The sequence below is a fragment of the Mandrillus leucophaeus genome, unplaced genomic scaffold (assembly GCF_000951045.1).
Source record: "Mandrillus leucophaeus isolate KB7577 unplaced genomic scaffold, Mleu.le_1.0 Scaffold127, whole genome shotgun sequence".
Taxonomy (NCBI): Eukaryota; Metazoa; Chordata; class Mammalia; order Primates; family Cercopithecidae; genus Mandrillus; species Mandrillus leucophaeus.
The window spans coordinates 3,062,246-3,078,043 of NW_012101098.1; the positions used below are offsets into that span (position 1 = coordinate 3,062,246).

Genomic DNA, 15,798 nt, shown 5'->3' on the forward strand with positions numbered 1-15,798 from the left:
TATATATATATATATATATCAAGATGAAAAAACAACAAAAACTAGATATGATGTGATACATGCAAAGATTCATCTTTTTACCTAGAAATGTTTCCCCACTTTGCAGTTATTTATATAGATTCTCCTAAACTTTCACAGAAGGTACATTGTATAATGTATGTGAGTGAAGTTGCTTTCTTTAACTTAGAAACGCTTTTTAAATACCCGTTAGTAAGTATTTTAAGGTATTTTTAAGTAAAAATTATTATTAATGGTTAAGCAGTTATAAAGCACCCGTTAGTTACCACACAGTGTGCTAAAACTGTGGTTTAACATGAAGCCTCAAAGGCAACTCATGTATAGGATTCCTTGGTTATGGGATTACAGCTGGGTGATAAAGACACAAACATAGGCTTTATTCTCTGGCCATGTGTAAGGCGTGCCATTCTTTGGCTCCTTACGCTATTGAGTGTCTATTTGCTTATTTGTTTTAGGAATTCTGAAGTGTAAAAAGGACAAAGCTTACGAAGGTGGTCAGTTGTGTGCAATGTGCTTCAGTCCAAAGAAGTTGTACAAACATGAGATTCACAAGCTGAAGGACATGACTTGTCTGAAGCCTTCCATAGAGTCTCCTCTGAGACAGAACAGGAGCAGCAGTATTGAGGAGGAGCAAGAACAAGAAGAGGATGGTGACAGCCAGCTCATCATGGAGAAATTCCAACTCTCCCAGTGGAATGTCTCTTTGAACATGACTGACGAGCACGGGAACATGGTGAACTTGGTCTGTGACATCAAGAAACCAATGGATGTGTACAAAATTCACTTGAACCAAACGGATCCTCCAGATATTGACATAAATGCAACAGTTGCCTTGGACTTTGAGTGTCCAATGACCCGGGAAAACTATGAAAAGCTATGGAAATTGATAGCATACTATAGTGAAGTTCCCGTGAAGCTACACAGAGAGCTCATGCTCAGCAAAGACCCCAGAGTCAGCTACCAGTACAGGCAGAATGCTGATGAGGAAGCTCTTTACTACACAGGCGTGAGAGCCCAGATTCTTGCAGAACCAGAATGGGTCATGCAGCCATCCATAGATATCCAGCTGAACCGACGTCAGAGTACGGCCAAGAAGGTGCTACTTTCCTACTACACCCAGTATTCTCAAACAATATCCCCCAAAGATACAAGGCAGGCTCGGGGCAGAAGCTGGGTAATGATTGAGCCTAGTGGAGCTGTGCAAAGAGATCAGACTGTCCTGGAAGGGGGTCCATGCCAGTTGAGCTGCAATGTGAAAGCTTCTGAGAGTCCGTCTATCTTCTGGGTGCTTCCAGATGGCTCCATCCTGAAAGCGCCCATGGATGACCCAGACAGCAAGTTCTCCATTCTCAGCAGTGGCTGGCTAAGGATCAAGTCCATGGAGCCATCTGACTCGGGCTTGTACCAGTGCATTGCTCAAGTGAGGGATGAAATGGACCGCGTGGTATATAGGGTACTTGTGCAGTCTCCCTCCACTCAGCCAGCCGAGAAAGACACAGTGACAATTGGCAAGAACCCAGGAGAGCCGGTGATGTTGCCTTGCAATGCTTTAGCAATACCCGAAGCCCACCTTAGCTGGATTCTTCCAAACAGAAGGATAATTAATGATTTGACTAACACATCACATGTATACATGCTGCCAAATGGAACTCTTTCCATCCCAAAGGTCCAAGTCAGCGATAGTGGTTACTACAGATGTGTGGCTGTCAACCAGCAAGGGGCAGACCATTTTACCGTGGGAATCACAGTGACCAAGAAAGGGTCTGGCTCGCCATCCAAAAGAGGCCGACGCCCAGGTGCAAAGGCTCTTTCCAGAGTGAGAGAAGACATCGTGGAGGATGAAGGGGGCTCAGGCATGGGAGATGAAGAGAACACTTCAAGGAGACTTCTGCATCCAAAGGACCAAGAGGTGTTCCTCAAAACAAAGGATGATGCCATCAATGGAGATAAGAAAGCCAAGAAAGGGAGAAGAAAGCTGAAACTCTGGAAGCATTCGGAAAAAGAACCAGAGACCAATGTTGCAGAAGGTCGCAGAGTGTTTGAATCCAGACGAAGGATAAACATGGCAAACAAACAGATTAATCCAGAGCGCTGGGCTGACATTTTAGCCAAAGTCCGTGGGAAAAATCTCCCTAAGGGCACAGAAGTACCCCCAGTGATTAAAACCACAAGTCTTCCATCCTTGAGTCTAGAAATCACACCACCTTTGCCTGCTGTTTCTCCCCCGTCAGCATCTCCTGTGCAGACAGCGACCAGTGCTGAAGAATCCTCAGCAGATGTACCTCTACTTGGTGAAGAAAAGCACGTTTTGAGTACCATTTCCTCAGCCAGCATGGGACTAGAACACAACCACAATGGAGTTATTCTTGTTGAACCTGAAGTAACAAGCACACCTCTGGAAGAAGTTGTTTATGAGTTTTCCGAGAAGACTGAGGAGATAACTTTCACTGAAGGCGACCTGAAGTGGACTGCAGCCCCTACACTTGTATCTGAGCCTTATGAACCATCTCCTACTCTGCACACCTTAGACACAGTCTATGAAGAGCCCACCCATGAAGAGACGGCAACAGAGGGTTGGTCTGCAGCAGATGTTGGATCCTCACCAGAGCCCACATCCAGTGAGTATGAGCCTCCATTGGAAGCTGTCTCCTTGGCTGAGTCTGAGCCTGTGCAATACTTTGACCCAGATTTGGAGACTAATTCACAAACACATGAGGATAACATGAAAGAATACACCTTTGCACACATTACTCCAATCCCCACCACCTGGGTTAATGACTCTAGTACATCAAAGTCATTTGAGGATTCTACTATAAGCGAACGAGGTGTCCCAGGCAAATCACATTTACAAGGACCGACAGAGAACATCCAGCTTGTGAAAAGTAGTTTAAGCACTCAAGACATCTTACTGATTAAAACAGGTATGAAAGAGAAGTCTCAGACACTACAGGGAGGAGATATGCTAGCGGGAGACCCCACACACTCCAGAAGTTCTGAGAGTGAAGGCCAAGAGAGCAAATCCATCACTTTGCCTGACTCCACACTGGGTATAATGAGCAGTGTGTCTCCAGTTAAGAAGCCTGCAGAAACCACAGTTGGCACCCTGCTAGACAAAGACACCACAACAGCAACAACAACTCCAAGGCAAAAAGTTGCTTCGTCATCCACCATGACCACTCACCCTCCTCGAAGGAGACCCAATGGGAGAAAGAGATTACGCCCCCACAAATTCCGCCACCGACACAAGCAAACCCCACCCACAACTTTTGCCCCATCAGAGACTTTTTCTACTCAACCAACTCAAGCACTTGAAATTAAGATTTCAAATCAAGTGGAGAGTTCTCCGGTTCCTACAGCTTGGGTGGATAACACAGTTAATACCCCCAAACAGTTGGAAATGGAGAAGAATGCAGAACCCATATCCAAGGGAACGCCACGGAGAAAACACGGGAAGAGGCCAAACAAACATCAATATACCACTTCTACAGTGAGCTCAAGAGCTTCCGGATCTAAGCCCAGCCCTTCTCCAGAAAATAAACATAGAAACATTGTTACTCCCAGTTCAGAAACTATACTTTTGCCTACAACTGTTTCTCTGAAAACTGAGGGCCCTTATGATTCCTTAGATTACATGACAACCACCAGAAAAATATATTCATCTTACCATAAAATCCAAGAGACACTTCCAGTCACATATAAACCCACAACAGATGGAAAAGAAATTAAGGATGATGATGCCACAAATGTCGACAAACATAAAAGTGACACTTTAGTCACTGGTGACTCAATTACTAATGTCATACCAACTTCTCGCTCCTTGGTCTCCACTACGGGAGAATTTAAGGAAGAATCCTCTCCTGTAGGCTTTCCAGGAACTCCAACCTGGAATCCCTCAAGGACAGCCCAGCCTGGGAGGCTACAGACAGGCATACCTGTTACTACTTCTGGGGAAAACCTTACAGACCCTCCCCTTCTTAAAGAGCTCGAGGATGTGGATTTTACTTCTGAGTTTTCATCCTCTGTGACAGTCTCCACACCATTTCAACAGGAAGAAGTTGGTTCTTCCACAACTCTCTCAAGCATAAAAGTGCAGGTGTCTTCAAGTCAGGCAGAAACCACCACTCTTGATCAAGATCATCATGAAACCACTGTAGCTATTCTACTCTCTGAAACTAGACCACAGAATCACACCCCTACTGCCGCCCAGATGAAGGAGCTAGCATCCTCGTCCCCACCCACGATTCTCATGTCTTTGGGAGAAACCACCACCACTAAGCCAGCACTTCTCAGTCCAAGAACATCTCAAACATCTAGAGATTCCAAGGAAAATGTTTTCTTGAATTATGTGAGGAATCCAGAAACCAAAGCAGCCCCAGTGAACAATGAAGGGACACAGCATATGTCAGGGCCAAATGAATTATCAACACCCTCTTCCGACCAGGATGCATTTAACTTGTCTATAAAGCTGGAATTGGAGAAGCAAGTATTTGATAATAGGAGTCTACCACATGGCCCAGATGGCCACCACCAGGATGGAAGAGTTCATGCTTCTCATCAACTAACCAGAGTCCCTGCCAAACCCAAACTGTTCCTACCAACAGGAGCAGTGAGGCTGCCTGAAATGTCCACACAAAGTGCTTCCAGATACTTTGTAACTTTCCAGCCACCTCATCACTGGACCAACAAACCGGAAATAACTACATATCCTTCTAGGTCTTTACCAGAGAACAAGCAGTTTACAACTCCAAGATTATCAAGTACAACAACTCCTCTCCCATTGCACATGTCCAAACCCAGCATTCCTAGTAAGTTTGCTGACCGAAGAACTGACCAATTCAATGGCTACTCCAAAGTGTTTGGAAATAACAACATCCCTGAGGCAAGAAACCCAGTTGGAAAGCCTCCGAGTCCAAGAATTCCTCATTATTCCAATGGAAGATTCCCTTTCTTTACCAACAGGACTCTTTCTTTTCCACAGCTGGGAGTCACCCTGAGACCCCAGATACCCACTTCTCCTGCCCCAGTAATGAGAGAGAGAAAAGTTAATCCAGGTTCCTACAACAGGATACATTCCCATAGCACCTTCCATCTGGACTTTGGCCCTCCAGCACCTCCGTTGTTGCACACTCCGCGGACCACGGGGTCACCCTCAACTAACTTACAGAATACCCCTCTGGTCTCCTCCACCCAGAGTTCTGTCTCCTTTGTAACATCTTCTGTCCAGTCCTCAGGAAGCTTCCACCAGAGCAGCTCAAAGTTCTTTGCAGGAGGACCGCCTGCATCCAAATTCTGGTCTCTTGGGGAAAAGCCCCAGATCCTCACCAAGTCCCCACAGACTGTGTCCATCACTGCCGAGACAGATGCTGTGTTCCCCTGTGAGGCAACAGGAAAACCAAAGCCTTTCATTACTTGGACAAAGGTTTCCACAGGTAAGATGTTTAAGCATCTACTTTCTTTTTTTTTTTTGGTCAATTTTTATTTTATTGGCTAGCAATATAATACATTAAAACAGCATGTGTTGAACAACATAAGCACATTAGGAGAAATTTTTATAACACATTTGGGGAATTGTTTTTACTTGAATAAGCGTTTATGGTTATTTTTATAATTTCAGCTTTTGTTTTAGATGCAGGGGGAGCATGTGCAAGTTTGTCGCATGGGTAGATTGCATGATGCTGAGGTTTGGGGCACAGATGATCCCATTACCCAGGTAGCTAGCACAGCACCCGATAGGTAGATTTTTCAGCCCTTGCCACCCCTCCCTCTCTCCTCTAGTAGTCCCAAGGGTCTATTTGTCCTATCTTAATGTCCATATGTACCCAATCTACACTTTAACCAGAGTTTGTGTAGGAGAGAGTTACTGGAGTCTTACTTTAGGATTAATTCACCTTTCTTATGGACTCAAGGGCCTCTCTGGGCAGGGGTGGCTGGCCAGTGCAAGCCTGGCATGCCCATGTAGCCAGCTAGCCCGAGGAGTTCAGGAGAACAGCATTAGCATAAATAAATAAAGGAGAGGCTGTGTCTCTAGTAATTGAGCTTGTGCCATCTTAGCTCACTTTGGAAGTGGCTGGGACTCATGCCTGCTTCTAGAATTCTCTATTAAACCCACGTTTGCCCTCCTTTGCCTGAAGATGGCCCTGTTTCTGGGACTAGTGTAAAAATGAAAAAGAGAAACAAAACATTCTTTTTCTCTATCCTTTTTTTTATAGCATACTTATTTCATATGTGTGTAATGACAACACAAAATCTACTCCCAACAATTTTCAAGTATAAGCTAAATTGTTATTAACTATAGTTGCCATGAGTGTAATACCACTTAAGCATATTCCTCCTAACTGAACTTCATACTCTTTAATTAATATCTTCCCTTTACTCCCATCCCCAGCCCCTGGTAACCACCATACCACTATCTGCTTCAGCTTCAGTGAGTTCAACTTTCTTACATTGCACATATAAATGAGATCATGCAGTATTTGTCTTTCTGTGCCTGGTTTATTTCACTTAACCTAATGTCCTCCAGGTTCATTTATGTTGTGGCAAATGACAGAATTTCCTTTTTTTTTTTTTTTTTTTTTGACGGAGTCTTGCTCTGTCGCCCAGGCTGGAGTGCAGTGGCGCTTCTTTTTTTAAAAAAAAGAGAAAGAAAGAAAAACAAAAGACAGAATGGTATTTCATTGTGCATATATGCCACATTCTGTTTATCAATTCATTCATTGATGGACACTTAGCTGAATTCCATATCTTGGCTGTTGTGAATAGCACTGTAGTAAATACGGGAGTGCAGATGTCTTGTCAACACACTGACGTTATTTCCTTTGTCTAAATACCCAGTAGTGAGATTGCTAGACTATAGGCAGCTCTATTGTTAGTTTTATGAGGAACTTCCATACTGTTTTCCATAGTGGTTGTACCAAATTACATTCCCACCAACAGTGTGCGAAGGTGCCCTTTTCTCCACATCTTCACCAGTGTCTGTTGTTTTTGGTCTTTTTGATAATAGACATTCCAGCAGGCATGAGATGATATCTCAGTTTTTCATTTCTTTAACGGTTAGGACCAAAACAGGCTGGGTGTGGTGGCTCACACTTGTAATCCCAGCATTCTGGGTAGCCAAGACAAGAGAATCACTTGAGGTCAGGAGTTTAAGACCAACCTGGGCAACACAGCAAGACCATGTCTCTACAAAAAAAAAAAAAAAAAATTAAATTATCCAGGAGTGGTGGCCTGCACCTATAGTCCCAGCTACTTAGAAGGCCGAGTCCAGGAGGTTGAGCCTACAGTGAGCTATGATTGTACCACTGCACCCTCACCTGGGAGACAGAGCAATACCCTATCTCTAACAAATAAAATAAACATAAAAAAACCTTTAAAAAACACTAAAACATTCTACCTTCTACATTTGCTTTTGCTGTCTGAGTGATAAAGTGGAGAATTAGATTAACTAATACTGCTCGTTTGAGCATTATCAAAAGGGCACAGTTTATGCCAAAGCTGACTGTGTTACTTTTCTCCAGGAGCTCTTATGACTCCGAATACCAGGATACAACGGTTTGAGGTTCTCAAGAACGGTACCTTAGTGATACGGCAGGTTCAAGTGCAAGATCGAGGCCAGTATATGTGCACCGCCAGCAACCTGCACGGCCTGGACCGGATGGTGGTCTTGCTCTCGGTCACCGTGCAGCAACCTCAAATCCTAGCCTCCCACTACCAGGACGTCACCGTCTACCTGGGAGACACCATTGCAATGGAGTGTCTGGCTAAAGGGACCCCAGCCCCCCAAATTTCCTGGATCTTCCCAGACAGGAGGGTGTGGCAAACTGTGTCCCCCGTGGAGGGCCGCATCACCCTGCACGAAAACCGAACCCTTTCCATCAAGGAGGCGTCCTTCTCAGACAGAGGCGTCTATAAGTGCGTGGCCAGCAATGCAGCCGGGGCCGACAGCCTGGCCATCCGCCTGCATGTGGCGGCACTGCCCCCGGTTATCCACCAGGAGAAGCTGGAGAACATCTCGCTGCCCCCTGGGCTCAGCATTCACATTCACTGCACTGCCAAGGCTGCGCCCCTGCCCAGCGTGCGCTGGGTGCTCGGGGACGGTACCCAGATCCGCCCCTCGCAGTTCCTCCACGGGAACTTGTTCGTTTTCCCCAATGGGACGCTCTACATCCGCAACCTCGCGCCCAAGGACAGCGGGCGCTACGAGTGCGTGGCCGCCAACCTGGTGGGCTCCGCGCGCAGGACCGTGCAGCTGAACGTGCAGCGTGCAGCAGCCAACGCGCGCATCACGGGCACCTCTCCGCGGAGGACGGACGTCAGGTACGGAGGGACCCTCAAGCTGGACTGCAGCGCCTCGGGGGACCCCTGGCCGCGCATCCTTTGGAGGCTGCCCTCCAAGAGGATGATCGACGCGCTCTTCAGGTAGGCGGCTCTGCGTGGCTTCCTGTAAATCGCTGGGCTGGTGGCCCCAACGAATATGAGTCCATTTTCAGGATGAATATGCACACACACTGCTCCCTGCGTCCGATAAAATTAAATGAAATTAATTAGCAGGGCACGGTGGCTCACACCTGTAATCCCAGCACTTTGGGAGGCCAAGGTGGGCAGATCACTTGAGGTCAGGAGTTTGAGACCAGCCCGGCCAACATGGTGAAACACTGTCTCTAATAAACATACAAAAATTTGCCGGGCGTGGTGGCAAGTGTCTGTAGTCCCAGCTACTCGGGAGGCTGAGGCAGGAGAATTGCTTGAACCCAGGAGGTGGAGGTTGCAGTAAATCAAGATCACACCACTTCACTCCACCCTGTACGACAGAGTGACAGTCCATCTCAACTAATAATAATAATAAATTCATTAGAGACAGGGTGTCACTCTGTTGCCCAGCCTGGAGTGCAGTGGTGTGATTATAGCTCACTGCAGCCTCAAACTTCTGTGTTAAAGCGATCGTCCAGCCTCAGCCTCCTGAGTAGCTGAAACTACTGGTGCGCACCACGAGGCATGGCTTGTTATTATTAGTATTATTTACTTTTTGTAGAGATGGGATCTGCTATGTTCCCAAGGGTGATCTCGAACACTTCACCTCAAGCAATCCTCCCACCCTGACCTCCCAAAGTGCTGGGATGACAGGCCTGAGCCCCTGGTCCTGGCCCAGTGTGTGATTTTTATGCAATGAAATGTTGTCCTTCTAAACTCGGATCCAGAAGAAATACCTAACTTCTTAACAAATACTTAACTTCCTCCTCTCTTGCCCAATGGTTTTTACAGCCTGGAGAAGGTTGTGGAAAGTGATTGACTGCAAATAAGAACTCCCTGTTGAATCTGATGTTAGGTTGGCCTGACCATGGGTTCAAGGGCATGAAACGTAGTCGAAGATGTCAATCCTATTCCTGCAAGTGTGTGTGGATCAAACCATTGGGCATTTTGCAATAGTAGCCATCTGGGCTGATGCATCACAGAACCAACTATTTTTGTGTTATTCCAGTGACCTAATGCCACAGTAGAACATTTGGGAAACTGACATCTACTCCTTTTTCTTTTTTTCTGTAGTTTTGATAGTAGAATCAAGGTGTTTGCCAACGGGACCCTGGTGGTAAAATCAGTGACGGACAAAGACGCTGGAGATTACCTGTGTGTAGCTCGAAATAAGGTTGGTGACGACTACGTGGTGCTCAAGGTGAATGTGGTGATGAAACCGGCCAAGATTGAGCACAAGGAGGAGAACGACCACAAAGTCTTCTATGGGGGTGACCTGAAAGTGGACTGTGTGGCCACCGGGCTTCCCAATCCTGAGATCTCCTGGAGCCTCCCGGATGGGAGTCTGGTGAACTCCTTCATGCAGTCAGATGACAGCGGTGGACGCACCAAGCGCTATGTCGTCTTCAACAATGGGACGCTCTACTTTAACGAAGTGGGGATGAGGGAGGAAGGAGACTACACCTGCTTTGCCGAAAATCAGGTCGGGAAGGACGAGATGAGAGTCAGAGTCAAGGTGGTGACAGCGCCTGCCACCATCCGGAACAAGACTTACTTGGCAGTTCAGGTGCCCTATGGAGCCGTGGCCACTGTAGCCTGTGAGGCCAAAGGAGAGCCCATGCCCAAGGTGACTTGGTTGTCCCCAACCAACCGGGTGATCCCCACCTCCTCTGAGAAGTATCAGATATACCAAGATGGCACTCTCCTTATTCAGAAAGCCCAGCGCTCTGACAGTGGCAACTACACCTGCCTGGTCAGGAACAGCGCCGGAGAGGATAGGAAGACGGTGTGGATTCACGTCAATGTCCAGCCACCCAAAATCAACGGTAGCCCCAACCCCATCACCACTGTGCGGGAGATAGCAGCCGGGGGCAGTCGGAAACTGATTGACTGCAGAGCTGAAGGCATCCCCACCCCGAGGGTGTTATGGGCTTTTCCCGAGGGTGTGGTTCTGCCAGCTCCATACTATGGAAATCGGGTCACTGTCCATGGCAACGGTTCCCTAGACATCAGGAGTCTGAGGAAGAGCGACTCCGTTCAGCTAGTATGCATGGCGCGCAACGAGGGAGGGGAGGCCAGGTTGATCGTGCAGCTCACTGTCCTGGAGCCCATGGAGAAACCCATCTTCCACGACCCGATCAGCGAGAAGATCACGGCCATGGCGGGCCACACCATCAGCCTCAACTGCTCTGCCGCGGGGAGCCCGACACCCAGCCTGGTGTGGGTCCTTCCCAATGGCACCGATCTGCAGAGCGGACAGCAGCTGCAGCGCTTCTACCACAAGGCTGACGGCATGCTCCACATCAGCGGTCTCTCCTCGGTGGATGCCGGGGCCTACCGCTGCGTGGCCCGCAACGCCGCTGGCCACACGGAGAGGCTGGTCTCCCTGAAGGTGGGGCTGAAACCAGAAGCAAACAAGCAGTATCATAACCTGGTCAGCATCATCAACGGTGAGACCCTGAGGCTCCCCTGCACCCCTCCCGGGGCTGGGCAGGGACATTTCTCCTGGACGCTCCCCAACGGCATGCGTCTGGAGGGCCCCCAAGCCCTGGGACGCATTTCCCTTCTGGACAATGGCACCCTGGCGGTTCGTGAGGCCTCGGTGTTTGACAGGGGTACCTATGTATGCAGGATGGAGACGGACTACGGCCCTTCGGTCACCAGCATCCCCGTGATTGTGATCGCCTATCCTCCCCGGATCACCAGCGAGCCCACCCCCGTCATCTACACCCGGCCCGGGAACACCGTGAAACTGAACTGCATGGCTATGGGGATTCCCAAAGCTGACATCACGTGGGAGTTGCCGGATAAGTCGCATCTGAAGGCAGGGGTTCAGGCTCGTCTGTATGGAAACAGATTTCTTCACCCCCAGGGATCACTGACCATCCAGCATGCCACACAGAGAGACGCCGGCTTCTACAAGTGCATGGCAAAAAACATTCTCGGCAGTGACTCCAAAACAACTTACATCCATGTCTTCTGACATGTGCATTCCAGAATGATTGCTTAGGAACTGACAACAAAGCGCGGTTTGTACGGGGAGTCAGGCTGGGGAATCGGAGCTCTTAAATAATGTGTCATAGTGCATGGTGGCCCCCTGTGGGTTTCAAGTTGAGGTTGAACTTGATCTACGATTGTTGGGAAAAGGAAGCAATACAGACACCAGAAGGAGGGCTCAGCCTCGCTGGGAACTTTCTTTTGTGTTTACATCATTCCAGAGGCTTCATTCGCGGTATCTGTGCTCTGACTGCAATTTTTCTTTTTTTTGCAAATGCCACTCAACTGCCTTCATAAGCGTCCATAGGATATCTGCAGAACATTCACCAAAAATAAACCATAGACACGAACAATCCCCCACTACCCCATTAAAGACGCATCACCTAGTTAACCTGCTGCAGTTTTCACATGATAGACTTTGTTCCAGATTGACAAGTCATCTTTCAGTTATTTCCTCTGTCACTTCAAAACTCCAGCTTGCCCAATAAGGATTTAGAACCAGAGTGATTGATATATATATATATTTTTAATTCAGAGTTACATACATACAGCTACCATTTTATATGAAAAAATCCATTTCTTCCTGGAACTCACCTTTTATATAATGTTTTATATATTTTTTTCCTCTCAAATCAGACGATGAGACTAGAAGGAGAAATACTTTCTGTCTCATTAAAATTAATAAATTATTGGTCTTTACAAGACTTGGATACATTACAGCAGACATGGAAATACAATTTTAAAAAATTCCTCTCCAACCTCCTTCAAATTCAGTAACCACTGCTATATTACCTTCTCCAGGAACCCTGCAGTGGGGAAGGCTGCGATATTAGATTTCTTTGTATGCAAAGTTTTTGTTGAAAGCTGTGCTCAGAGGAGGTGAGAGGAAAGGAAAGAGAAAACTGCATCATAGCTTTACAGAATTGAATCTAGAGTCTTCTCCTAAAAGTTCAGAAATTTCTCTGCAGTATCTGAGCTGTCCATCCAGTCTAAGGTGGCTGCTTCTTCCCCAGCCATGAGTCAGTCTGTGCCCATGAATAATACAAGACTTGTTATTTCCATGACTGCTGTACTGTATTTTTAAGGTCAATATACTGTACATTTGATAATAAAATAATATTCTCCCAAAAACCAGGCAGTGATGACAATGCTATTTTCAAACAAAAGAGAGTCACATGAATTTGGGTTTCCATCAGCATGGTTGAAAAAACTGCTTTCATTCACCTTCTCTCAATGATTATCTTCTCTACACATTTTTAACAGGCAAGGAAACTGAGTCAAAGGTAATGCTTCTGATGACAGATTTGGCAGGCAGGAAGGCAGAGTTTGAGTGTCACTTGCATGTAGTGACAATTTCAGTATGCAGCAAGACAGTGTGGGGACTGAGAAGCAGTGTTCTAGGAAATCCTTCAGGATTTTTCTTTTTAAATTTTTTGTCAAAGAGACATCTGGAAATACATGTAGTGGTGTTCCACAAATATGCAAAACTGTCCTTCTTTTGCTTCCCCTGAGAGGAAGGAAAAAGGCAGACAAGATAAACATTTGGGAAAAATATGACTGTCAGCATTTCAAGAAATGCACTGTCGCCAATTGTTAAAGAATGTCGGTCATGGAAACTAAAGAATGCATTTTTTTTTAAACTCTGTGGGAGGCAAAGAGCCTGTCTCTCATTCATCAATCCACTTATCTGCTTAAATATATCTGCACAGCCCTTACTGTGTGTTGGATATCAAGAGAGGCCTGAGGAGGCAGAGAGGTGGAGGAGGAGGTGGTGCTTGGAGTGTTTATCCTCAATAGACAGGCTCTTCAGATGATGCAAGGTCTCTCAAAATGCACATGAATGACATTTGGGGCTGGATGATTCTCTGGGCTGGGGTGTCCTTTGTAGGGTGTTGAGCAGCATTCCTGGGCTCTACCCGCCAGATACTAGTACCCCTCCACCCCCCAAAATTGTGATGACCAAAAATGTCTCTGGACATTGCCAAATGCCCCTTTAGGGGGTGCAAACTTGCTCCTAGCTGAGAGCCACTGACATAAAGAACAGATTAGATTGGTAGATAGATAACTGACAGAAGATTGATATAGATAGATAAGTGATAGATAGATGGTAGATAGATGACAGATAGATAATATATATGGATAGGAGACATAAAGATTGATACAGATAGATGATTTATAGATACAAATAGATAATAAATATAGAAAGGAGTAAGATAGGTCGATAGATAATAGATGGTTGGATGGATGATTGATTGATAGATAAATGGTGGATGGTTGGATGGATGACAGATACACAGATGGATAAATGATGGATGGTTGGGTGAATGTTAGATAGATAGGTATATAGATAAATAGATGATGGATGTTTGGATGAATTATAGATAGATGATAGGTAATAAATCATTGAATGGATGATCAATAGATGGATAGATACATACATAGACTGATGAGAGATGGTTGGGTGGATTAGATAGGTAGTTGGGTAGATGATAGATGGGTAGATAGAAAAATAGACAATGGATGGTTGGATGGGTGATGGATGGATGGAAAATAGATATATAGATAGATAGATAGATAGATAGATAGATAGATAGATAGATAGATAATAGATTGAGTTTCTCATGCTAAGGATTTCTCAGCCTCAGCACTATGGACATCTGGGGCTGGAGGATTCTCTGTGGTGGGACCGTCCTGTGCACTGTAGGGTGTTGAGCAGCGTCCCTGGGCTCCACCCACCAGATGCCAGGAGCATCCACCACCCCAGTGTGACAACCAAAACTGTCTCTAGACATGGCCACATTCTCCCCATGAGGCTGTACCATCCCTGGTTAGAAAACACTGTGCTAGATAAATACACGCAGCAAAGGGTTTTAGAAACACATTCATTTGGACTCCCTGCTTCAGTGAATGATGCGGAAACTGAGATCTGGAGAGGTAAATTCTCCTAGGTGTAGAGAATGCTTCTGCAGGACATACCTTGGTGAAATTTTACCTGGAAAAAAATGGTAAAAACATCCTATCAACCCAAATTTCTGCATTCACATGAGGTGATGGGCTGAAGAGGCATTTGGAAACATTCAAAGTGGTTCAGAGAGCATTCAGATTCTAGGGGATGAAAAAACAGGTGGGATTGTAGTCCCATTAAGAAAGAGCTATATTTTGATGGCTGAGATAGCATTTTCATGGAGCCAAGAATAGAAGAATGGCTGGGCAGAATGATATGGACAAATTGGGGGACATGTTCTCCTGGCAGCAAAAACATCATGAAAAAAGTTCGAGCCTCAAGCAAGGAGACCTTGGGCCTAGTGATAGATAAAATGTAATAGTGGTGCAGGCCCATAGTCACAGCTACTCAGGAGGCTGAGGTAGGAGGATCACTTGAGCCCAAGAGTTTGAGGCTGCAGTGAGCTATGATCACACCACTGCACTACAGCCTGGGTGATAAAGTGAGACCCTGTCTCTGAATATTAAAAAGTAATAATTAATTTTTTAAAAATAATAGACATATTTGGACTACAGTCTAATGTGTTTCATTTGGGGTTGAACATGGTAGGATATTGTAATTGGTTGAACAACATTCTGCAAAAAAATTATCTCTACCTGGCACCTGTCAGTGCAACCTTATTTGGAAAAAGAGTCTGCAGATGTGATCACGTGAATGATCTGGAAATGAGATTATTCTGGATAAGGATGGGTCCTAAATGCAATAAGTGTCACTATAAGAGACAGATGAGGGGACACAGACACAGAGGAGGAGGTCACATGGAGACAGAGGCAGAGACTGGAGTGACATGGCCACAAGCCCAGGGATTCTTGGAGCCCCCAGGAGCTGGAAGAGGCAGGAAGGATCCTACCCTAGAACATCCAGAGGGAACTGCATACAATTGTAGTGTATTGAGCAGTGGCCCCCAAAATATATGCCCATATTCTGACTCTCAGAAGCGGGGAATGGGACCTTATTTGGAAATAGGGTCTTTGCAGGTGTAATTAAGGTAAAGATCTTGAGATGCGATCATCCTGGATTAGATGGGCCCTAAATCCAATTACAGGTGTCTGTTTAAGAGACAAAAGAGGAGGCACAGACACAGGAGAAGGCCACGTGGAGATGGAGGCACAGACTGGAGTGATGCCCAGGGACGCCTGGAGCCACCAGGAGCTGGGAGAGGCAGGAAGGATCCTCCCCTAGAGCCTCCAGAGGGAGCATGGCTCTGAGATACCTTGATCTCAGACTTCTCATCTCCAGAGCTGGGAGAGAGTTCATTACTGTTGTTTTAAGCCCCTATTTTGAGGTGATTGGTTACAGACGTCCTAAGAAAT

General features: G+C 46.2%; 1 protein-coding gene across 1 annotated transcript in view; it reads left to right on the forward strand.

Moving 5' to 3' along the window:
• The window catches only part of MXRA5 (matrix-remodelling associated 5), a 43,155-nt gene extending 30,543 nt beyond the window's left edge, over positions 1–12,612 (forward strand). The window contains exons 5-7 of the mRNA XM_011972107.1: positions 474–5,447; positions 7,533–8,433; positions 9,559–12,612. Of these exons, the coding sequence (XP_011827497.1) occupies positions 474–5,447; positions 7,533–8,433; positions 9,559–11,467 (7,784 nt within the window). The 3' untranslated portion in view covers positions 11,468–12,612. The remainder of the gene's footprint in view (positions 1–473; positions 5,448–7,532; positions 8,434–9,558) is intronic.
• Positions 12,613–15,798: the final 3,186 nt, after the last annotated feature.